Consider the following 25,039-nt stretch of genomic DNA (forward strand, 5'->3'; position numbering starts at 1 on the left):
ACAATACATTTCCAGTAACCCGTGGATCAAAAAATACATCACAAGGGAAATTAGAACAAAATTGGAATTAAGACAAATTGACTCCCCAAGAGTTCCAGGAAGTAGTGTTTATCCAGAGCACAGTTTGCAAAATATCATCCCTGGGGGACACACTGCCCAGGACAGCCTGCTGGCGGGGGTCAAGGGGCAGGGGCCTTGCTGAGGTGAACCTCATCTCTCACCTCCCCAGTTCAAGTCCTGAGTCTGGCAAGTGGGCTTCCTATTCTTATTTTTGATTGTGAGGTTTTCCAGGGAGGACCCCAATGTTGGGGTCCACACACCCCAATAAAGTGCCAGTGGCTCAACATCATCACTATTGTCAACTGGCTAATTAGAGATTGAATTCCTCCCTCACTGCTGATGAGTCTCATCCCCTTGGGTCACTTGTCAAATGGAAAAGATGTGGCAGCTCCAGCTTCCAGAGGCCCTGCCTGCTGTGTAGAGTCGGGGTGGGACTTGGGGCAGGTGCAGAGGCTGAGTGAGGGCGTGGGGCTCTGGGAGGAGACAGGGCTGCCCTAGGTGGCCCTTGTTATTCTCTGCTGCAACCCCTTTCCGGTGGTGTGTCTCTAAAATCCTGACTGCAAATGTCACCTCGCACTCTTGGGTCCCTCTGATGATGGCGGTGATGAGTGGGTGTGGGGGAGGGGGCGGCGGTATGTGCTTGTGTTTCAGATGAGCTTGCTCAGCTCTAGAAATAGAAGTATTTCAAAATTTTTCTTTATTTAGTTATAAAAAAAAATACAGTACGTCCCATGCACCAGTGTAGCCAATATATATAGTCATTATCACTAGAGCAAGTACTAAAATGATAGAAAACAGAAGGTTACAGGAATGTGTTTACCCAACTAAAAGAGCCTGAATTAAAATTGTTAATCTAAATAGCAACTTGCTTATTATGCAAAAACCCTTATTCTATATGTTTGTGAGAGCTAGAAATGTATAAGTATTATTAGTAAAAAACATTTAAAAAGTGGTTATTCATTAAAAATAAAAATTCAGCGTTATCTACAATCCCCTGAATTATGAGGGGCCTTGCCCAGAGCAGAACCTCGGCCCCTGATAAAGGGTGAGTTGGAGAGTTTGCCTTCTTCTTCAACCTCCTCCTGTTGTGTGATGCCATTTCTCCAAGGTGTCTTTGCAGCGGAAAGTGGGAGATACATAGGTGACCACAGGGCTTGGGCAGGGGCCGTGCTTCCTGCAGGGATGGGGCCCTGCTGGGGTTCCCTGAGATGTGGCAGCACTGAGGTGGAAAGGCAATGGCCCAGCTCTGTTGTGCAGTCATGCCTGGGTTTGGACTTTGACCAGAGGTGATGTGGGTCATATCTTACATGCCTCTAAGTCAAGAGATAAAGAGTAGACAGAGACAAAGAGAAAAGAAAGAGAGCATGAATGAGTAACCAGGAGGGATAGGGGAAGGTCTTCTGCTCTGGGAGAATCTGCTCTGCCTCCCAGGCAAACTGGAGGCGTGTCAGGAGTCTCAAATTGGGGTCACAGCGAGTCTAGGCCCTCTCTGGAGGGATGGGGTACAGGGGTGGTCCTCACCCTATGATCTGTCACACTGGATCTCCATTGTCCCTCCAGGTTGAATTCACAGTTGCTTCAAAGTTCTACAAGCCATTTCCCTGACTTTGGATGAATTTTCAACACTCAGTACAGCATAGTTACAGGCATGGCAGGCCAGCAAGGTCACCTCAGGACCCAAGATCGGGAGCTGTCAAGAGGCCTTTCTTCCCTCTTGACAGACTTGGGAGAGGCTGAGGGATGGTAGGGACTTGGGAGGGTGTGAGGAAGCTGAAGCAGGGCAGGCATGATGGGTGGTGCCAGTCTCCTGTGGGACTGAGCTGCAGAGTCGTGTCCCACGGTCATGCCATCCAGCCCATTGCCTCCAAGCAGACAGGCACGGGAACCTTCCCAGGGGGTTCAGGGACCTCAGGGGAAGACTTCTCCTGGCAGTTGAGCATAAGCTGCTTTGAGGAGCCAGAGAAAGTCTTTGAGTTGGACCAGTGGTCCCAGATGACAAGGTTATGTGGATGTCCCAGCCTGGATTTTCCAGCATTTTAGGGGTAGGCATTGCTGAAATGTGTTCTTGGGCATTTCAGAGATTTGGATTTTGCTACCCAAGGTGGGGAGGTCTCGGACCCATGAGGAAGGGCCCTTAGTCTGGGGCGGGTGTGCTACATTTGAGGGCTCAGTGCCCCGTGTCCGACTAGCCCGAGCTGCAGTGGCTTGGTCCCCCTAATACACCAGCTCCTCCTGGGGGTCCGAGCCGTACAGCTCGGCCAGCATCTTGAACCTGGGCCCCCAGTCATTGAGAAAGTCGTAATCGATATCAGAGTCGGACGAATCAGTGCCCAGGGAGCTGAGGGACTCAGCAATGGACTCGGCACCCTCGTAGCCATAGATGTGTAGAGTGTCGTAGGGTGGGCCGCCGCCGTCGTGGTCCGCCTCGTCCTTCTTCACCTCGATCATCGCAGCCATCTCCCCGGGCCCGTGCACCCCGGGCGCGTGCCGCGGCGGCTTCTGCACGTGTGGGTAGAGGGACGTGCGTGCCTCCAGCGCCGGCCGTGGGGGCTTGGCCCCGCCGTGACGCACCGAGTTGAGCACCGACACATCGTAGCTGGTAGTGTCCATCTCGCCGCCACCCTCCTCGTCGTAGGTGACGAGTTGCTCGTGGATCTCCGTCACGCTCTTGCCGAGGGCGCGGGCCTGCTTCCGGAGCCGCCGCCGCAGGAAGATGAGGAGGGCGATCACTGCGGTGGAGCAAGCCAGAGCTAGTCAGACACGGGCCAGCAGGCTGGGTGGCTCCCACTCTCTGAGGCTCACCTGCACCCTTCCCTTCTCCCTGAGAATCCCTGGGCCAGCCCAGCCTTCCAGTGACACCTGGACCAACACAGAAGGTTTCATTTGGTCTAGACACTTGGTGGGTCCATCTTGGCGCCCCTACCCCAGCATCAGCCCCACCCATTCCCATTCCCACCCCAGGATATGATCCTGGCTGGTGTCATGGCCACTGGTAGGGACTGGCGGGAGAGGAACAGAGTGGGCCTCCCTCAGGTTCATTCTCCACCCCATCTACCTGCATCCTTGCTTCCTCCCTCCTTTTACCACTGTGGAAAATCCTGGCAAATCTTTCCATGTCATTGTCCAAAGGCCAGGAGGCCAGAGGCTGAGGCAGAAATGGGGAAAGGGATGGAGTTGGAATTTGGAGTGCAAAGATTCTGAGCCAAGATGATGATGATGGACTACAGTGGTGCTGGCAGACATGGCACCCATTGCTGTAGCAGCAGCCACTCTTGAGCATCTACTGTATACATGCTGGCATGATACTGACACATTTTTATGTCCTCTCACTCAAGATTATCCCATTGTTATCCTCTTTTACAGTTAAGCAAACTGAACTCAGAGAGGCTGAGTGACTTGCCCAGAGTCCCATGGCCAGGCAGTAGTGTGATGGCAGCCCTGCTCAAAGCTCTGAGGGGTGTGACAGCATGAGGGTTGGCAACCCCTTGGAGGGGTGGACCATGTAGGGTAGAGGGCTCAGCCAGGGGCCCTCGCAGGGGAGCCACTGGCAGGAAAGGCCTGGAGCAGATAATGTGGGTGTCTCACCGTGTCCCCTGGTCCTGTCACTGTAGTGCACAGGCTAACCTCTAACCACCCGAGCGCTTCCTCTAGAGCACCCCGCCGCCATGGTGGGTGAAGTGGGGAGAACTTACACCTCTGGGAGGAGCTCCAGCCATCAGCTGGTGGGCACTAGTGGATAAACACAGGCTGTGAGTGCCAGTCCCCAGTGGGAGGAAGCTCCGGTGACCCAGGGTGACAACTTGTGTGACAGCTTGCCCTTTGTCAGCTGCCTCCCTTCCCTATCTCACTCCCTCTCTTCCTTTGGAGCTTCCTGGGAGCACCTCTCAAATAAACCACGAGCACCCCAACACTTGCCCCAGAGTTTGCTTCCTGGGGAACCCAAACTAAGGCAAGGCCTAAAATGCTCCTAAAATTGCTGAGGTCCAAACACGAAAAGAAAAGATATCAAGGTTGGAGGAATCCTTAAAATAAGGAAAGAAAGCCCCCAGTGCTAATCTAAACTAGAAGTTTTTAAACTTCCCATTTCTTTCCAAAAGAGGAACTAGATCCTTTTTTTTCCAAAATAGGTTTTATATAAATAAATGCCTAGAACAGGGCCTGGTACACAGTAAGTGCTCAAAATATGTAAGTTGAATGAGTGAATGTCATATATAAAGTGTTTTAAACCAGAAGAGCCTTGAGCCCCGCCCCCTCCTCTCTCCTCCTCCCCTGCCCTTAGGCACCCAGGGAGGTGGAGCTCCCCCACCCCACCTCAGGAACCCTGAGGCTCAGAGTCGGGTACTGGTGCAGGGCTGCCCTGAGGGCTGGAGGCAGAGTTGGGCCTGGATCCCTGGCTTCTTCCTCCTCCTGTGCAGCCCCCTCAGTATCCCTTTGCGTCCTCCCGGGCACTGACCTGCGATGGTGAGGATGCAGAGGAAGATAGTTACCAGCACCTGGATGCTGACGCCCACCTGGGCAGCCACCTCCTCACACAGAGTGAACTCGCCACGCTCGTTGCACTTGCAAATGGTCACGTCCAGCATGCTGGTGCCGGTGAGGCTTGGCCTCCCGTTGTCCGAGATGAGCACAGGCAGATGGTGGACCTTGGCACGTTCCCGGTCAAAATACCCATACTTGACTGTGATATTGGCTGTGTTATCTGGAAACACCAAGGCTTTGGAGTCAAGTTCTGCTGCCTAGAGTCCCTGTCCTCTCCTCTACACTGATGGTGTGGCCTGCCTCCTCCAGGAAGCCCTTGGTGACTGCGCTAGCCCACATGCTGTCTGGGCTGCCTCTCTGCCCTTTATACCCCTGATTCATGTTTCAGCCATTTGATGGCAGGTCTGTTCCTCCAGAGAGGGGATGTTTGGGGCAGCAGCTTTGACCTGGCCTCTAAGAAAGACTTGGCCAGAATGTAAAATCCTTGCTTTCTGTTTCTGTGGGCAACTGATATGCCTGGCCCCTTCTTCCTCCCTAACCCCACTTCAGGAAGAGATGACCCTTAATTAATGATCGTTTCAAGCTTTGGCAAGCAATCGGGGGAAATAAAGCCTTTTAGCATTGGACTAACTTCTAAGGCTGTTTTTGCTATCCCTGAAAATTTGTTAGAAAGTAAAAACAACACATAGGTAGGTGCCCTGGGCGCTGAGGGCATGATTGCCTGCAGGTGCCCTGGGCACGCTGGAATTGGGAATGTGTTCTGGCCCAAATATTGGCTCTCCCTCCCAGCTGCAATCAATTCATGTACAGAATTCCCCGGGGAGATTTTTAAACATTCTGATTTTCAGACCCTCCTCTACACCCCCTCCCCTTTCCCCTACTCTCCTCCCGCATTTCTGATTCAGTGGCTCTGAGCAGAGGCCAAATAATCTGCCTTTTGTAGGCTCCCGGGATGATCAGAGGGTCCAGGGACTTCCTGCCCCAGGATTTACCTAGCCATGCAGGGTTGGCACACTCAGGAAGCCAAAAGTAAAGGAAGCCATCTTTTAGGTTTCAAATGGAAGTCAATTACATTTCGTTATTAAGTAGCCATGTCTATTATCATTGAAAGTAATAACAATATGGTCATTGATACTTTATGGGAGAAATTAGAGATTTCTCACTGTACTCATTTAATACTGTAACAGGACATTCACGTTGTAAGTGAATCTGAGACCAACAAACTTGTCTCCTAGTTGGCTACCCATGGGGTGTCTCTAGGTGGCATTTAAGCTTTCCACTCCACTGCAGATCTCTCCTGAGGTGGGATTGAAGTGGGTATTGCTATTGCGGATGGGGTGACATGTTTGCCACATTATTTACTCCTAAAGACAGCTGAATGTTGAATAGTCTGTCATTGACTGCCAACACATCATGGCCACCTTACCCCTCCCATAGGAGGGTCCTTAAGGACGGATCTGTGGGTGATCCCCTGGGTCTGCCCCTCTCTCTCAGGGACCCTATTCCCTGACCTTCCTCAAAGGTGGCCGTGGCTGCTTCTGTGCAGGGATCCTCATCGACCATGGTGCTGCCAGTTGGGGCGGGCGGGGATTCTGCGGCATGCTGGGTGAAGGATTGTTTTATTTAGACCCAAGGGGGGTTTTCTGTTTTTCTGAGGAAGGTGTAGACGCTGTGGAAACCTGTCTGCTTTGGGCTGGCATCCAGTCAGCTCAGTGTCAGCACCCCCAGAAGCACATACTCGTCAGAGGCTCTGATTGGTCCTACTGACACCACAGGAATCACTCTCTAGGCTGTGATTGGTGTCCTGTCCTGGGGACACCTGGTGGTAAGTAGTGATTGTAGGAGAATTAAAACACTGTATCCTTGGCATTTGGGATTTCAGCTGTCCAGTTTTGACTCTTTGGGAGCAACCTCAAAGTTCCATGTTATAGAGCAGTTTGCAGTTGTGCTGAGCACAGAGGTCCCATGGGAAGGAATCCCTTGGCTAGTCCGTAAACTGAGCTGTCTGCACCCCATGTCTGTTCTGTGCTCCTCAGCGACCTGACTATCTTGTGGGGAAGGAAAGCCCACATGGACTTGGCAGTGTGGCCGGGGCGGCTCTGACCACTGCACAGACCAATAAGGTACATGGTGGGAGTTGTACAACATATTCTGTAACTTGAAAGCCCCAGTGAGGGCTTGCTCCTAGTTCATCGGCTTGGTCCTTGACCTTGCACTTTAAAACACAGATAACCCCATCCATGACTCCCTCTAAGAGCCAGGCTGACTGCTTTGAGGCGCACCGTGATTATCCGTGAGAGTGAAGTTGCTGTCCTCAGTGCCCAGGTAGAACTTGAACTTCACATTTTGTGGCGTTATATCCTTGTCTATTGCCGAGATTCTCACGACCAGCTGGAGGGTGGAAGATGGGGGGATGGTCAGTGGTGGTGTTGGGCTGGCCTGGATTCAGTGATGGGGACTTCGGGTTTAGACCCAACTGTGCCTGCCTCTTACCTGTTAACACTAACCTAAATGGTCTCCACGAAGCCACTCTTTCTACCACCCACCCCCCCGCCAATCTACTCGTTACACATTCTCTCTGAGCCCCGGTTGGTTTCATCATCTGTAAAGTAGGGATGATGTCACCTTTCCGCAAGGCTGTTGTACAGGTTACGTTAAGCTCAGTGAAGCGCCAGCTGACTGTGGCTGGGAAGTGCTCCCCTTCAGCCTGCCCCAGCTGGTGCTGCCTCGCCCTCCCACCTGAGCCAGACTCACCTTGCCCTGGGCAGCGTTTTCACACACTTTGGGCTTGTAGGGCTGGGCAAACTCCGGGGCATTGTCATTCTCATCCAAAACTTCGATATGGACCTGCACAATGGATTCTTTGCCCGTGGGGTTTCCTGCAGGGGAAAGGACTCATCACTGCAGTGGGCTTAGCAGATGCTGCTCCGGGGTTAAAAGGTGTGTGGATGGGGAGTCCTGGAGGGGTGCTCTTTTTGGGGGAAGAGGGGGCTGTGGACCTCTTGAATGGAGGCCAGGGATGGTTTTGAATGAAAGGAGTGAAAGAGGAAAGGGGTAAAGCTTCATGCACAAGGATGTTTGCTCAAGAATTACTTGTAAGAATCAGAAAGGTAAACCACATCTGTGTATTTTAAAAGGCTTTAATTAAATCAGTTGAATAATTATTAAATCAATCCAGCAATTTAATTAAGTAATCAAACTAATTTAAATAAATTAATTACAAAATAATTGAAAAGGTAAACAATCTAAGTGAGATTGGGTTAATAAATTACACCACTTTAAAAGAATGGACTATGTGGCCATTTGCAATGCCCATGTAAATTACATTTTTAAAATGTAATTTTTTAAAAAAAGGCATTTTAGTATTGGGAGCAAATGATTCTGGAATGAGGTTAAGTAAAAACGCAGGGTATGATTTCTATACAAATATTATGATCTCTCTTGTATAAAAAATGTATAGAAAAAAGGCTAGGGAACTACACAGCAGTGCTAACAGTAATTATCTCTGTATGGTGGGATCATGGGGCATAATTTTCTCCTTTTTAATAGTTTTCTCATTTTAAAATGAACAACAAACTGTTACTTTTAAAATTTAAAAATTGTATGAGTGAGATTAGATGGGGAAGAAAGGGGCAAAGATTGATCTGGAAGGTACACAGGAGTCCACTGAAGTTGGCCTGGCTGCCGTGCTGGGGGACATGTTGCTTGCAGGGGGCAGGGGTCCTCGATCCTCCAGGATAGCATCAGTGGGACCTTGGCCAAGTCACCCCCTTTCTGGGCCCTGTGATTCCTCTCCTGGAGGGCGGTTGTGATTTTTCTCATATAGGCAAAGAATGCAAAACTCCAACACTTGCTTTTCCCTCTGGCTGAAGTTACTCTAATTTCTGGAGAACCTCCAACAGTTGGAAACTGCTTCAGATTTTGAATTCAATCCATAAACTGGCACATAAACACCCTCCAGAGAAGCCTTTTCCAAATGCCCACAGTACTAAGACCACACGGCCCCTGTTCAATGCATATTCCTTGGCCCCATTTCTGACTCACCGGACCAGAGCCTCCAGGGAGGCATCTGAAAAGCTCTGTGTTTAAGAGGTGCCTCAGATGATTCTCATCACAGGGACATCTGGCAGCTTGTTTTGTAACAGTCCTTAAACTATAGTGTGCGTGAGATTCTGATTCAGTCTGGGGGTGGGGCCCGACATTCTGCCCTTCTAACAAAGTGTTGGGGGACATGGATGCTGCTGGTCCATCCACGCTTGGGGAGGGAGGTGCTGTAGCATCCCAACAGGTGCTTATAGTCCTCCAGAGAGCCCAGAATGATAGGTTATGCCAACTTTGAAAGAATGAAGATAGAAGAGGGGCCCAGGTCCCTTGGCAAATGGGGCCACTTACCTCTAGAATCCAGCTCTTTGGCCTCCACTGTCAGGTTGTACCAAGGGTAGACTTCTCTGTCCAGTTCTTTCTCATTGTAAATATTCCCCTGCTTGGTTACTCCAAAGAACTGACCCTTGTCACTGGTCCTGCGGATGGAGTATCTGCCCAGAGGAGAGAGTTTCAAGGCTTTCTCCGTTGTCCTTTGCTGAGTCCATATTCCTCAGCAGGACAGATGAGGCCCTTTAGGGTCTGTCTCTTGCATCCATCTCCATTTTCCTCTCACTGCTCATGGCATCTACCACCCAGAGGGAGTCAGAGCAATGAAATAATCCCTTTGATCCCAGTGTTGCCATCACTGGGCTGAAGATGGTCCCTGAGACTCCATCAACAGCCCTTCCAGGCAGGTGGTACTAGAATCAACTATACCACAGCTGGGGTTGGATTTTGTGATGAATGAAAAAAAATGGGCAAGAGCAAGAAGAAATAAAAAAGGAGCTAAAAATGGTAAGTGATCGGAAGGCAATTAACTTTGTGAAGTGAAAAAAGTTCTAGAAATTTAAAAAAAAAGGTTTTAAGAGATGAAAAGAGAGAGGAAAAAAATTATGTATAGCATTCTAAGCATATATTTTCACTGCTCCTGAGAAAAGTTCCAGAACAAAAAGAAGAAATAACAAAAGTTATAATAAAAGCACTCTTTTGTCTAGTTGATAGAGAAGAACAAATAGTGTGAAATAGGCATGGTATGATCCAAAAAAATTAAAAACGGTTAAACCCCCCAGACAAACAAATCCACCATTAATGTATGTAGACGTCTGTGTGGTCCTGAAGGAGGGCATGGTGGGGGCACAGCAAATCACAAACGCGAGCTACTGAAAGTCAGGGTTACTGACGTTTTTTTTACAGATCCTTTCCCTTTTGTGGTTTTGGGAAGACAAATGTAACAAAGCATGTTTAGTGAAGGGGTTTCGTGTATGTTAAATTGCTTTTGACTGTCAGATCTCCCCAGACGGGACCCGTGGGAGCCATGGCCCAAGGGACAGCCCTTTGATGGTAGAACAGACGATGGGTCAGGACCATGCTAGGTGGGATTCCTGGGCAGGACGAGATTCTGCTAGGCCGCAGAGGGAAGTGGAAGAGCTTGGGGTTCTTGTCCTGCCCCTGCCCACGTCCTGTATATGTTCAGGGAGATGCCAGTTTCCCCCTTAATTCCTGGGCTCAGCCCAGCAAGTGCGAGAACCTCAATGCCGAGACTGGCACGATCCTCACAGTCCCCTCGCCTTCCTCCTCCTCACCTGATGCTCCGCCGAGCCGCGTCGGGGTCCACAGCCCGCACTGGGCCGATTAGAGGTTTCTTCTGGTTCTCCCGCAGCTGGAAGTGGTAGAAGCGCTGCTCGAAGACGGGGGGCTCGTCCACGTCTGTGACGTTGATGATGATGCGGGCCGTGTTTTTGGAGGTGCTGCTCAGGTGGTGGAGGTTGATGGTGGGGTCCGTGGCCTCAATGGTGAAGCTGTATTGCCGGATGTTTTCGTAGTCCAGGGGCTGCAGAAAGATAAAGGACGGTAAGCACTTGCTCTGAGCCAAGCATGTGGCTGTGATTTTCGCAGCGACCCTGCAAGGTAGTACTGGGATGATACCCCTTTTACAGATGAGGGGCCTGTGGCCTGAAGAAGTCATGCGACCTGGATATTTCCAAGGTCATCAGGAGAGGCTGGGCCTGGCTGTTTTCAGCTGCCTCCCCTGGGTCCTGGTCCTAGCTCTGTGCCTGGCCCTGCTCCAAGTATTGGGGACACACTGGATCAGCCACAGTCCTGCTCTCAAGGGGATCACAGACCAGAGGTTCTATCTGCAGTTCCTTGAGGGCATGCCTTTTTTTGTGTGCTTTGCTCAAGATGCTTCTCTTACCCTTGCCTGCTTGGCACACTCCTACTCACCCCTCAAGAAGCCAATCCAAAGGTAAACAGACGTCCTCTCAGAACCGGTCCCTGCCCCTCCTGATACAGGTAATTGCTGCCAACATGGGACCCTTTTTGTCTGTGTCTCTGTCCTCCCCACTGGCTGATAGCTTTGGTATCAGGGAGACTGTCTAAGTCCCTCAGCTATATCCAGTCTCTAGTGCAGGCTGGACTGGAGACAGACTCAGGAAAGGTCTGCTGGCAGAATGGCGAGGGGTTCTGGAGTGTCCCTTTTGAGGTGGGTTACCCCTGGCTTGGGATCCCCAGTCCTCTGCATGCCACTCTGGGGGCAGTTTGTGCCCCTGGCAGTCCTGCCCTCCTCCTCCAGGTTCAGCCAGCCTGATTGCTCTGACTCTCAGCAGCAGCCACTGCCAATGACCACACCATCCCTACGGCATTCACTGTTTCCTTCCAGGCTGACAGCTTTCTGCTGCAAGTACCTGTAATCTACCAGCGCTCTCCTGGCTGGTGCCTAGGGCAGATCAGAAAGTGCCAGGGAGTGAGCACCACCCCCAGAAGCCCTCATTCAGCCCACAACTGCTGCGTCTTTGAGACGTATTGTACACTGTCCCCTAGATGTCCCCAGTGAGGCTGTGCCCCACTTGCCCCCAGGGATCACCTTCTCACTAAGGAGCCTGGATTAGCTCTCCTCCTTTTCATGTGTCACTGCTCCTGTGGCTTCCTGAGATCACCTCCCCCCCAAAAACGATTTACACCCAAATCCTTGCTTCAAGGTCTGCTTCTGGGGTAAGCCAGCCTAAGGCACTGATCCTCCCCTCCTGGCTACCCCTCCCCAGCTCCAGGGTCACAGTCTCCATGAGCACATGGCCAGCTCTAATCTGACCCAGAAGGTGCAGCTTTGATGGCCTCTGAGCCAGGAGCAGCCCGGGTGAGTCCTGAGGATGCTGGGCACCCCTTTCTCCACATCTGAGGTCACTGCTGCAGTCCCACCCCCCACCTCCACCTCTGAGGTCACCTTCATGGGCTTGATGATGCCCTCGTTGTGAGTGGGGTCCGTCTCGATGGTGAAGGTGTCCTTGTACTCGCCCTGCACGATGCTGTACTTGGTCTGCCGGTTCTGAGGCTCATCTGGGTCCTCAACAAACAGAGAGCCCAGGGGGCTGCCCACACGGATGTCTTCAGGCACAGCAAATGAGTACTTGGCTGATGCAAAAGGGGAACCCCAGCGGGCACTGGGTTAATGAGATAGACAAGGCGGTTGTCCCCCATACTGTCCAACACATTTTGATACAGGAAATGGGCACAATAAAATAGTAGTAGTAGTACTAGTGGCAGTGGTAATTCCCCTGGGATTTTGGGTCCCAGGGCAAAGAGGTTCTGCTCTGTCTGTCCTTCCATCCTTCTGTCTATCTGACGAGCACTTACTCTCAAGCACATTCTGTATGTCAGGTACTTTGCTAGGGGACCTATCACTTGACAAGAGAGAGAAGTCTGGCCTTTAGGGAACTGGCACCGTCCACAGTGAGGCCATTTCAGGAAAACCGGCCTGCCCTTGGGGTGGCCGAGCCTCTGAACAACGCCGTCAGCATTGGAGGTGCAAGAGGTGAGCCGGCTGACTTTCCTCTGCAGCCCCACCCAGGGTGCGTGAAAAGCTCTTGTCAGATGTTTTTCTGGGGGTAGAATCAGGCTGTGGGTGGGCTCTGGGCATGGAGCCCTGCCATACCCCTGCTTCCCAGCTCATGAGGATTTTCTAGGTGGGGGCCTGGATTTTCCTGAGCTCATGGGATCAGGTGCAGCTGGCCCTATCTGGCAGTGGGACTCTGGCCCAGCGGTGGCACACAGCAGGGAGCGTGCCTTCCTGCTGGCCTGCAAGGGCACTGTGGCAGGGGACAGCTGGCCAACTGTGGGGATGTGTACAGGTGGGAAGCAGGGCCCCTCCGTGCTCCAGAAAGACTTCCTGAGCTGTAGGCCCACCCTGGGGTGGAGGGAGAGGGAGACGGATGCCAGGCTCGTCCCCCAGGGCTCCTGGAGCATCCCACCCGCCACCTGCCCGGGGCCCCAGGGGAGGGGCTCACACTGGGTGAAGATGGGAAGGTTGTCGTTGATGTCCTGCAGTGTGATAATCACTGTGGCTGTGCCCGAGTCTCCATAGAGGCCCTTGGCATCTTGTGCTTCCACCTCGACCTCGTACTTGACCTGCATCTCCCGGTCCAAGTCACTGCTTTTCGTGACAATGAGTCCTGCAGAAAGTGTCATATCAGGAGCCATATTAGCTGGGGAGCTTTTAGAAAATACTGATGCCCACGCCATCCTAGAGCGCACCTGCCCTCAAAGCTCCCCAGGTGGTTTCCCTGTGTAGCCGGGGCTGAGAGTCCGTGGTGAACCGTCTCCCACCTCCAAGCCCTGCACTGCTAGGCCAAAGCAACCAAATGCTTTGGTCTGCTGTCAGTCCTAGCCACCTGGAGCGCTGGGTTGAGAAAGCATGGGGCCACACCTAGGCTCCGAGTGGGAAGAGTGCCGTGAGGGCTTGGTGATGGCTGTCTCGGTGCAGCTTGGGTTGTGCTGTGTATTCGCCACTGCTCCGAAAGATGGTGTGCCGGTGCCTGACCGCCTGGATTTCTTATTGCTCCCAAGACTCAGTCCTTACAGTTTTTTAGTCCCATTGAGTGGACAGTGACAATGGGCCACGTGCTCTCTATGCATTGTCTAACTCAGACTTCATGGCTACTGTACTAGGTGAATATAAGTCTCCCAGTTTTTGAGATGAGGGAACTAGAGCTCACAGAGGTCAGCTGACTTGTCTAAGGTCTTCAGAGGAGTGAATAGCAGAGCTGGGTTTGGAAATCAGACCTGTCTGATTCCATACCCATGAGCTGCTAACCGGCATTCTCTTCTGCCTCTTGTGTCACTGCTTAGGTCCTGATTTTGTCCTTGTCCTGTGAGTTCACTGTTTGGGCACCTGTCTGCCTCCTTCTGCCCTCACCAGCCACCTGGTCTTGATGTGTGGTAATGACTGCGTCCCTGGGGCGGTGTGGTCCAGTGGTAAGTGACAACTGTCAGACCAGACTTCCCCTGGCGCCTGCCCGCATCTGGAATGTCTGCCTCCACCCCCCTCCAAGCCAGTGCTGCCCGAGGAGGTGGGGGGGAGGCGGAGCCACACTGACCAGAACTATCGATGGCGAAATGCTCTCCTCCCTTCCGGAGTTGGTACACGACAGAGGTGTGGTCTGCCACCGTGGGGTCGTCTGCATCCACTGCTGTTACCTGGATGACTGGGGTCCCTGTGGAGAGAGAATCCAGGGCTGGCTGCCTTGTGACTGCTGCCCCCCGCCCGTTCCCAGATGAGAGCAGACGGGGCTTCTGCTGTTCCCCAAACCCACCTCACTCCGGGCCTGTGGGAGAAGAGGCTTCATTGCTCTCTAGGAGGCTGTGTCGGGGCAAAGTGCTGGCAGCCCGATCACACACAAGGGGCAAAGAGAGCAGGTGGTTCTCATTGGTGGGGGAAATGTGGGAAGGGGCAAATGGCTGGAGTCATGTGGAGAAACCGTAAGGGGCTTCTTCTTGCTTCTAGAAGTGTGAGAACAGCGACTATGAACTCCAGGTTCCCCATGCTTAACAGGAAGTTCTGGTCCCGGAGTCCTGGCCGGAGAGCCTGGACCAAGCGGTGGGGAAGGGAGGCCTTTTCTGGCACCTCCTGGAGGCTGAGGGTAGAACTGCAGAAGGAACTGTCCCCTGCAGAGGCCTGGGTTCCAGGCTGGTGACACACCTCTGGAAGGAGCGCATCCCTCCGCCCCCTTAGACTCCTGCACAGACCTAATGACGGCTCTCCTTGTCTCACTGGCAGAGTTGCCTCCGCGTGAGAAAGCTACGCTTTTGACGGGCCAGTCCCGAGAGTCAGAGCAGTGGGAAGGATTGGCTCCAAAGAGTAATGAGGTGCGTCTGTGTCTGTGATGGTGAGGGCTCCGTCTGGGGACCAGAGTTTCTTTTCAGTCATAATAAAAAGTGGCAATACGGGCATCACCGTCACTGCCGGAACTCACTGAATCCTGCCCCCAGGCGGTGAAGCTGCAATGGGAGAGGTGCCTCCGGGCTACGGATGGGCGAGGGGAGAGGGAGAGGGACAGACTGGGCACATACCCATCTTCGACATCTCGGGCACGGAGGCGTTGTACACCCGGTGTGTGAACACAGGCCAGTTGTCATTCACATCGTGAACTTTGATGGTGAAGCTGGAAGGAGACTCCAGGTTCTTCCCGGTGTCCTTGTCCACCACCAGGGCAATGAGGTGGTACTCAGAGATCTTCTCTCTGTCCAGCCTCTCAAAGGCATACACGTCCCCACTGTTCTCATTGACCCGGAAGACCTTGCCGGCGGACTCTCCTTTGAGCTGGTACTTGGTGTTCCTGCGGTTCACACTTGATTTAATCTAGGAGAGGAGAGCCGCCATGAGCTGGAAAGGGCAGTGGTGACTGTGTGCATGTGAGTGAGTGTGTGTGCCCAGGTGAGTGTGCCAGAGCATGGCATTATTGAAAATTCAATGATGTAAACTCACAATTAAATCAATCGTATTAGAAACAAAGGTAGCATACTCAAAATCTATTGCTTGTTAATTACTTTACTACATTTAACAAGGTTCTTGAATTTTTATGTTGATTGTATTGAATAATGGAAATACTGGATAATGCTGTCTTCATGCATATCTATTGCCCCTCTGCCTTCCATGCATCAAGTTGGTACCTTGAAGCAGGCATAGTGAAAGTATTTACACCATGGAAATGACATAGCAAATGAACAAATCAGGATCTTTTTTCCTCTCAAAAACCAATTTTCAACTATTTATCAACATCCCACTGGTCCCGGTCATTTAGTTCTGGAATGGTACATAAAATCTTCTCTTGGAGATTTACAATGTGTAGTCGTGCAGAACACAACTCCACTGAGCTTTGTTTAACTCAGGATTTCCCACACTTATTAGACAACTGAACCTTTCTTCTTTTTCATACATAGTATTAGTGTCCTGAGGAATGAGATTTGGGAAATAATGTGTGTAAAGCAATTTGCACAGGCACTCAGTAAAGGCTAGCCGCTATTCATGCTAGATCCATACATTAAAGGATACTAGAAGGTTAGACTTGCTGAATGTTTCATGTATAGAGTCTTAGAAACAGGGACTATCAGGAACATCAGCTAATCACATTTCATACATGTCGAATGGTCCTCTCGTAGATGATTAGGATGTTCAAAGAATAGACTTCAATAAAAGGGAAAATCAGATGCCTAGAGGGTGCCAGACGCTGTTCTTGCTCTCGGGGCCTGGTTTGAAACTGCAGAGGCTGAGATTTGGAGGAAGGACAGCATTTAAGCGTCAAATGGAATGAGAGCCTTGAGTGAAGGAGTCTGATGCAGGTGCATCAGACAGGCTGGAGGAGAGACAGAGAGAGAGTGGGGTCTCAGGACAGAAGCGGGAGCGTCCCCAGGCTTTTCAGCGGTACAGTCATTGGAGCTTTTGGTGAGAGCATTGTTGGGGTTGGGGGAGAAGTGAGAAGCCAGGTGACAGGGCATAAAGAATGGTCTAGGAGGTGAGGAAGTGGACACAGGGAGTGAGGACCCTCCCCCAGAGCTGGGCGGGGAGCAGCTGGAGGTGATGAAGCATCCTGGGGCAGGGCTGCGGTGTGCGGGGGCAGGTGGTTCATGGGGAAGTGCCAAAGCCCAGTGGCTGGGGTATATGGTGGACAGTTGGGCAGGAGGCAAAACGTGACGCACCATCTCTGGAACCTGTGGCCTGGTGAGGGTAGCCGGTACAGTGGGGATCAAGGAGGAAGCACAGCCGGGGGCCCTGTGTGAGTTACTCAGGGTTATGATATCATGGTCATTCCAAATGTGATTCTGGGTGGCGGCATTAGGGCCTGCATGGGCAGGGGTAGCAACGGGGTGTGAGTCAGCTTTGATTGATGTTACTGGAATTCTGCCTAAGATTGCATTTGACTCACACCTAAACAAGTTTTCTCGATATCATGAAATAGTGTTAAAAAAGACTTCATTTGCATATGAGTTTCTGCTTTCTTACCCTCCAACTTTTCTTAAGTAGACTTTACATTTTAGAACAGTTTTAGATTTATAGAAGAACTGAGATGGTAGTACAGAGTTCCCTTACATCCTGCCCCAGTTTCCCTGTTATTAACATCTCACATTAGCATGGTACATCTGTTGTAATTAATGGGCCAATATTGATATATTATTGTTATTAACTAAAGTTCATAGTTTGTGCAGATTTCCTTTAGCGTTTACCTACTGTCCTTTTTCTGTTCTTGGATCCCATCCAGGATACCACATTACATCTAATTGTCATGTTTCCTTATGCTCCTCTTGGCTGAGACAGTTTCTCAGACTTTCCTTGCTTTGATAACCTTTCCTTGTTTTGATGACCTTGAGAGTTTTGAGGACTGCTGGTCAGGGTATTTTGTAGGATCCCTTCTCTTAGAATTTGATGTTTTCCTTGTGATTAGACAGGTTATAGGTTTTGGGGGCCCCTCCCCTTTTTAAGCATTTAAAATTGGGTGTAACATCCTAATGCCAACAGCTATGCTGACCCGTACTTGTGGATTCAGATGGCCGCTCAGGGCTCGCTTTCATTGTCCTCCATGCAGCTCTGTAAACAAGGGCTCTGGGCTCTGATCTCAATAAACAGGGACTTCCTTCCCTCAGATGACGTTTTTGGAGCCAGGAGTTGATCCTCGGAGCCCTGTCCTTGCCTCTCCCAGGCGGCACCCTTGCTTCTTCCCAGGGTGGAGATTGTGCCGGCCCCTCAGTCCGCCGGCCCCTCAGTCCCCTGGCCCTGTGCCAGGTGCACGCTATTGGCAGGTGACCTCTGGCCTGACCTCTTCCTGCTGTGCCAGGACCCTTGGGTGAACCGTCCAGATCTGCAAGTGGTCCCTGCTTTCTGCTGACTGCCCCTGACTCAGCCTGCTGACGTTCCTTGGGAGCAGCCACTCTCTTCAGAGAGTGACTCACAGCACCGTCACCCCATTGGGAGGGATGCAGGTGGGCTGATGACATTTTCCTCTAGGACACATAGTTCACATTCCCCTTTCCTAGGCCTCTGTCTTGGTTTCAGGTCTGGGCAAGCGTCTTCCCCTCTTGAGTGGCCAGACTAAAAGATTTAAATTTCCCAGCTATTCTTGGGGACCAGAGGAGTCCTGGGCGATGAGCGGGTGTGGCTAGGGCTGTGGGTGGAGATTCCCCCGCTGGCCCCACCCCCAGCTGCTGTGGTGTTTCTGGTGCTGAGGCCAGACTGGACCCTCGCCCGTCAAAAGGTCCTTTCTGGCCTCTTTCTCCATAACCACAGGGCTCCCCCGTCACCAGCATTTGTGGGGTTCTTTGTTTGGTACATACTGCCCTTCTCGACCAGGGTAGGCAAACTGTTTCTGTAAAAGGCCAGATGGTAAAAATTTTTGACTTTGTGGGTCTCGTGTGACAACTTCTCAACTCTGCTGTTGTAGCATGAAAACAACCATGGCCATGTTTAAGTGCATGGGCGTAGCTCTGTTCCAATAAAGCTTTCTTTACAAAACCACTCTGTGGGCTGGATCTGCCAGCCCCTATTTTATACCACGAGCCCCATGAAGGTGAGGACCATGTCTGTCTTCGCCTACTCTCGTCTTCCCAGGGCCCAGCCTCGTGCTTGGGACCACACACCCTCTCACCAGTGCATGGATCTGGTCCTTCTTTAGCCGCCTATGTTTCACTTCCATGAAACTGACATGGTGAGATTTTAAAGCACTTGAAAGGGATTTTTCTCCTCACTGAAAAGTCTTAAAATACCTAGTCTATCGCCCTGTGTGAAGTTCCACCCCTAGAACCATTCCTTTCAATCAGAGTCAATGATTTTGACATCAGCAACCCTCTGACACTGTAAGACAGTTAGTAGTCACTCAGATTTGCTCCAAGCCCTAGGAAGGTGATGGAGGATGGATGCATTTTCAAAGGGGATGAAATGGGGGTTAGAGCCTTAGGCACTGCCCTGGGGGGCAGGCTGGGGTCAGGTGCCTTGTTATGGGTGTCCTAGAATCTGGGGAGATAAGTGGGGGGAGACGGGGACTCAGGGAGGGGTAGTCTGAGAGAAAGGGGTTTTTGAGGAGGTTCCAAGGCCTCGACCAGCGTTGGCAAACTGGCCTGGATGATGAGCTCTGTCAGCAGCACTGTTTTGTAGAGGTCTGCTCAGGTCTTCTGGACCTTTCCCAGATGGGGAACTTTAATGGCCAGGTGGGCTGGTCCTGGCCTAAGCCCTGAACCACTAGACTAGGCTGGCCTCCTTAGCCTGTGCAAGGGGTGGCCCTACCGCCAGTGATATGCAGTCCATGGGCCAAGGTCTGGGAGAAGAGTGAGCCATTTTGCTCACTGTCACTTTCACCACCATCGTCGTCTCCCACCATCGCCTCCATGGTCATCATCACCCCCCGCCTCCCCCTTCCCCACTACCATCACCACCGCCGTCATCATCACCACCACTGTGGTTACCGTAGTCACCACCACATGACCGCCTCCACCATCTCTCCCAGTTAGTCACCTCACAACCATCACCCGCATCCCTACAGCCACCACAACTCCTGTCACTGTTGTTACCACCACCACCACCGCTGTGGGCCATGTGCCGCCGAGGCCTCTTCTGCTCCGGGGCCTGCGCCTTACCTTGCCCACGTAATGGGGCAGCACATCGTTTTTCTCTTCATCAATGTGCATCTGATTCCAGATCCAATCTCTCTTCTGGCGCCGGTGCACGGGCAGTGAGCTAGGGGTGTCTGGTTGGGCAGGGTTACCGGCTGCTGCGGAGGCCACCAGCAGGCCCAGGCAGGCGCCCGCTACAGTGAGCAGCATCCCGGGCACCTGCATCTCCCCGGGAGGGATGGATCTGAGGAAGGAGGGGAGACACCATCAGTGCATGGCAGTCACCACGAGCAGCTCCCAGGGAGCACTGAAAGGTTCACTCGTCATCCTCCACTCTCTGCTCAGACCAGCAGAACCAGGCCCTGTTCCTGCCCCCACAGAGCTCCCAGTCTGGGAGGGGAAGACAGACACAGAAATAATTCCTACTTAAAGGTCACATGTGCTGGGGAAGCAAGTGCAGGCAACAGGGGAGCCCAGAGGAGAGGGCAATGCTGATGCAGATGGTAGCCTCCAAAGCCTTGTGCAGTGGACCCCCAGGTTATCCTTACCTTACAAATGGGGAAACTGAGGCACAGAGAGGTTAAGTTCAAGTTGGAGTAAGTGGTGGGGCTGAGAACAGAGCCCAGGAGTCTGACCTCGACAGCTAACATGTATCAATAAATGTTATCAATAAGTATAATAAGTATCAAAAAATAAATATTAGTAACTTATTACATGCATGACACTCTTCTGAGCACTTTACGTAGGCTATCTCATTTAATCCTCCCAATAACCCTCAAGGTGGGTATAATTGTACCTCACTTTAGAGATGAGCTTAGGAACAGAGAGGTTTAGTAACATTTCTGAGGTCACCCAGAAAGACCGTAAGCAAGAGAATTAAATTCTCACCAAGTTGGCCTGGCCCCAAAGTTCATGCTTCTTCCTGCTGCCCTCATTTGTCCTAGCAGCCACTGTGGGGTGTGATTTAAAGACCCCTCTGAACAAACACGCCACCTGGCCCCCCGAGAGCCCTGGTGGCAGCCTTGCTTTGATGCTGTCTTCAGACTGCTCTTAAGAAAACCACACGTCTTAACCAGGACGGTCAGACCCTCACCAGTCCCCAAACTCACAGTTGGTGATCAGCCTAGTAGCTGTCACAAGAGCCGGAGTGGGGCAGGGTGGGGGTGGTGAGAGGCTGTGCTCACAGGACTGGCTTCATAGTTTGTGGGGCCCAGTTCAAAATGGAAATGTGGGTTCATTTGTCTAAAATTATTAAGAACATCAGGATGGAGACAGAAGAACATGAAACCCAGCATGGGGTCCTTTTAAGCACAGGGGCCCCATGTGATTGCACCCTTGAAGGCAGCCCTTGGGATGTGGGATCAGCCTAGACTGGGATCTGGGGTCACCCAGAGATCAGGGCCTGACTTCATCCTGATTCCAGGAAGAGGGATTTTCCCCACTGCCCCATGGTGGGTAGAGGCTGTGACCTTGGCTGTCACCGAGGCCTCTCAGCCCTGACCGCATCACTCTGCCCAGCTGGCACCTGTGTCACTGACCTGTGGCTCCTGGGATGGTTCAGAGGAAGAAGGCTAGTGGGTGGGAGTGGGAATCAGGGCTCCTGCCTGGAGAGAGACAAGGACCCACTGGACGCTGGATGGGAGGCCTCCTCCCTGGCTGTCCCCTACCCTGGCCAGAGGGAGAGGCTGGATTCTGCGCAGCACGTGAGATTTCTAAACTCTAGTAACATTTCCTCTGAGACACAGGCGCCAGGCTGTCCTCAGTGAGGGCCCAGGCTGTCTGTGCAGACTGGCCTCTGGGTCTGCTGATCTTAGCATCCACTGCCCCTACCCTGTGGCCCCTTCTGCTGGCCCAGGAGGAATTGGGCTCCCAGGGTTAGGGTGGGACTGAGCATTCCAGCAGGGCCCACGGTGCGTGTACTGTGGGCCTGGGAAGGCTCCTGGTCTGTCTCCTTGGTCCTGTGTGAGGTGGTTGAACTAGATGAGACTTGGTGCCCTTTGAGGTGGGATGTGGAAAAGGCAGCCTCTCTAGGCAGGAGGAAGGCAGTGAACAAAGGCTTGGGGAGTTGAGCATCCTGGCCAGGAAGCTGGTCCTGACTCAGGGGAGGCGGCAGCTGTGACCTCTGCCCAGCCTTGCTGGGCTCTGGCCTGTGGGTCATTTCCTTCTTTGCCTGGAAAGGAACTGCATGTCTTGCTTCTTTCTTCCTCCTTCGAGTGAGAAGTGACTCAAAAATGAAACAATAAAACAAACAGAAGTGAAACCGAGAAACAGGGAGAGAGAGTTCTGGGCAGGACGAGGTGTAAATCCAAGCCCTGAGTGGATATGCTAGGTGTTGGCACGCAGCAGTGAACAGGACAGACAGGATCTGCCCTCAGGGAGCACTTACTGTAGTGGGAACCCCAGGAGAATAAGTGTGTGGGGGAAAGCATCAGCTGGTGATCGGAGGTGCTCAGGGAATTATACTGGGGGACACAACAGAGGGTGAGGGGGTGGCTGGCTGAGACAGGGAAGGCCTCTTAGTGAGATGACACGTATGCCAGTGTCAGAGTGTCAGCCCTAGGAATGCCAGGGGAAGGGAGGGGAATTCCAGGCAGAAGTTACCAGCAAGTGCAAAGACCCTGAGGTGGAAAAATGATTAGTGCATTTGAAGGACCAATAGAAGGCCCTTGGGTTAGATAGGAATGAACTACGGACTCAAGAAGGGGTGGCCAGGCTGTGTGGTAGGCTGAATGATGGACCCCCAAAGATGTCCACGTTCTAATCCCTGCAGCCTGTGAATGCTACCTTCTGTGGCAAAAGACTTTCAGCAGTTAGGATGTAGTTAAGAGAGGGAGATTATCCTGGATAATGTGGGTAGACCCAGACTAATCACAGGGGCCTTAAAAATGAAGGCAGGACGGTCAGAATCAGGAGAAAGGAGATGTGACGAGAGAAACAGAGCTTGGAGTGATGCAGGACCCCAGGCCGGGGAATGTGGGTGTCCTCTAGAAGCAAGGAGATGGATTCTCCCCTAGAGCCTCCAGAATGAAAGCTGTCCTGAGTCTGATTCACTGAAACCCATTTCGGACTTCAGACTTCCAGAACTATCAGATGACAGATAAATGCAGTTGTGTTATTCCCAGCCACCATGTTTGGGGTGGTTTGTCACAGCAGCCAGAGGAGACTAATGCAGTTGGGTTGCACAGGGCAGCCTCGAGAGAGCTTTTTCCTAAACACAAGGGAAAGCCTTGTGATCTGGTTTGGAGAACTTCCGGCTGTGGTGACCAGGCCAGCTGGGAGTCAAGAGGCCAGGAGGGGGCAGTCGTCATCCAGGTAAGAGTTGATGGTGGCCCAAACCAGGTTTAGGGGTGTGTGGCTACCGAGTGTGTTTTTGAGCTGGAGTCAACAGGACTTGCTGCGAATGGAATGCAGAGGGTGAGGGAAGGAGAGGGGTCTAGGACCACTTCCCAGACTTTGGCCTGAGCAGCTGGGGGCAGCAGGGCTTTTACTGAGATTCAGAAGACTGTAGGGAGGTGGGGCACCAAAAGTTCTATGTGGGCCATGTCAGGTTGGAGGTGCTCTGAAATGTCTCTGTGGTCACTGCCCACAGCTGCTGGAGACCTGGCCTGGAGTTGGGGACAAAGCAGAGCAGGAGCCGGCTACAGATGGTTGCTTCGTGTGGCTGGTGCTCAGACTGCGAGGCTGGGACCCAAAGGAGGGTGGGTGGGGGAAGAGGAGAAGGGACCCGGGATGGCCCCACAGGTCTTCCCTCTTTCTCTGTCCCGTGAACTTGTCCTTCAGAGTCAAACCCTCAGGAGAACTATCCCTGATCCCCGCCTTGCACCCTGTACATCCCTGGGCAACTTCCACTGGGCATCAGCCCACCACCTGGGGCTGGTCCAGGGTTGATGCCCAGGCCGCGTGCTGGGCTTATTTACAGCTTCCTACCCTTTCTGGAGAACAGCTCTCTACCTGCCCTGTCTACATTTCCCCCACTCTTCAAGGCCCAGTGACACACAGCTCTCTCCTCTTTGGGCTCACCCAGAGCAGGGTGACAGTTGTGATCACAGGCGCTGTGGTTCATAGGACGTCAGGTGCACTGCCCTGTTGCTGTGTGACTGCGCACAGGATGCTTCACCTCTCTGAGCCTCAGTCTCATCATCTGCACAGTGGGAACACTAGTATCTACCTCTCAGGGTTGCTTTCAGGCCTGAATTTAAAAAAAAAAATTTGTAATATGAGAAGAAAAGTAGCTGTGAATGAAGCCAAGCTTGTATGAATCCTCGCTGACACTCTGCCCTGCTCCACTGAGTTGTCAGCTTACCATTCTTGTTCCTTAACACCCAGTCATCTGGCTGGGGGATTGGCAGGACTCCGCCCTGCTGGATCCACTCCCCCTGCACCTCCCCGACCTCTACTGTGTAGAGGGCCTCCTGGCTCTGGCTTCTGGTGTTGGGCCAATAGGGGCTCCAGTAGGCGCTCTGAGGATGGGAGGAGAGAAGTGGGGGCACTTCTTCCCTGCTGCTCTCTGCTCTGGTTCACATTTCCTGCTGTGGCTGCATCTCTCCATGATGGTGGCTTCTACTGCCACCATCTGTCCCTCACTGGGTTCTGGAAACACCTTCCTCTCCTCTTTGTCCCTTTGGTCCTGGGGTGGCCTGTTGCTTGAACAGCCCATTTGTTCCCTTGACCAAGCTCCAGCTCTGTAAGTGTTCCCTTCATAAAGTCCCTTCTTTTGAATGCTTGGGGTAAATTCTGTTTCCTGCCAGGACCCCATTTGATACAGTGAAGAGGAACAGGGCTTTCTGTTTGTCGAGGGCCGCTTGGATTGGCTCGTCGTGGTCCCAGGGCTGACAGCAGCCATCAGCCAAACAAAGAAATAACCACACTGGACATAAGTAAAGCAGAGGACACCAGTCCTAGGCTATGGCCACGTGCCTCAAAGGGGACATTACCCCCTCGGTGGGCTTTGGCTGGCCACACACACGGAGTGTTCTCTGAATATGCAGAAAAGCCCCTTGGGTCCTAGTCCATGTCTAGCAGAGGAATCTCTCCCTGCTGTGAGCCCTGGAGAGAAATTCCTTGGCACACAGGACTGGCACTGGCTCCCACAGAGTCACCCCACATCACTGGGTGACTTTTTGGGGTGGGGGCCAGGTCTGCGGGCTCAGCAACCTGAGCCGTTATCGAGGAGGCAGGACTCGAGGTGGGGGCTCTTTGGGCGACAAGGATCACATAGCCCCATCTCCACCCCCATGCTGGACCCCTGTGTGTCCTCCCAAGTCTGCCCTTCCTTGCCTGGGGCAGTCATTCTTGAACACCTCCTCAGTGGCACACTTAAACCTTATCTCAGTTAAACCTTGTAAACTTCCAGGTAGTTGTCAGTAATCTCATTTTGCAGATGAGGCTCAGAGAAGTGGAGTGAATCGACCTGGGTCACACAGCATTAAGAGGCAGAGGCAGGATTTAAACTTAGGCTGCCTTTCACCTCAAGTCAGGCTTTTTCCATCATGCCACTCTATCCCTGTGGTGACATTCACATGTAATAATGGTAATAGTAATAGAAGAA

General features: G+C 52.2%; 1 protein-coding gene across 1 annotated transcript in view; it reads right to left on the reverse strand.

The window, feature by feature from the left end:
* Positions 1-740: 740 nt before the first annotated feature.
* CDH5 (cadherin 5) overlaps positions 741-25,039 on the reverse strand; it is a 30,930-nt gene continuing 6,631 nt past the window's right edge. The window contains exons 2-12 of the mRNA XM_010962425.3: positions 19,516-19,735; positions 14,965-15,253; positions 13,992-14,108; positions 12,903-13,067; positions 11,843-12,030; positions 10,206-10,453; positions 8,932-9,074; positions 7,294-7,418; positions 6,822-6,930; positions 4,514-4,759; positions 741-2,789 (exon numbers count right to left, since the gene is read on the reverse strand). Coding sequence (XP_010960727.2) covers positions 2,275-2,789; positions 4,514-4,759; positions 6,822-6,930; positions 7,294-7,418; positions 8,932-9,074; positions 10,206-10,453; positions 11,843-12,030; positions 12,903-13,067; positions 13,992-14,108; positions 14,965-15,253; positions 19,516-19,716 — 2,346 coding nt within the window. The 5' untranslated portion in view covers positions 19,717-19,735 and the 3' untranslated portion in view covers positions 741-2,274. The remainder of the gene's footprint in view (positions 2,790-4,513; positions 4,760-6,821; positions 6,931-7,293; positions 7,419-8,931; positions 9,075-10,205; positions 10,454-11,842; positions 12,031-12,902; positions 13,068-13,991; positions 14,109-14,964; positions 15,254-19,515; positions 19,736-25,039) is intronic.

The sequence above is a fragment of the Camelus bactrianus genome, chromosome 9 (genome assembly GCF_048773025.1).
Source record: "Camelus bactrianus isolate YW-2024 breed Bactrian camel chromosome 9, ASM4877302v1, whole genome shotgun sequence".
NCBI classification, from domain to species: Eukaryota; Metazoa; Chordata; class Mammalia; order Artiodactyla; family Camelidae; genus Camelus; species Camelus bactrianus.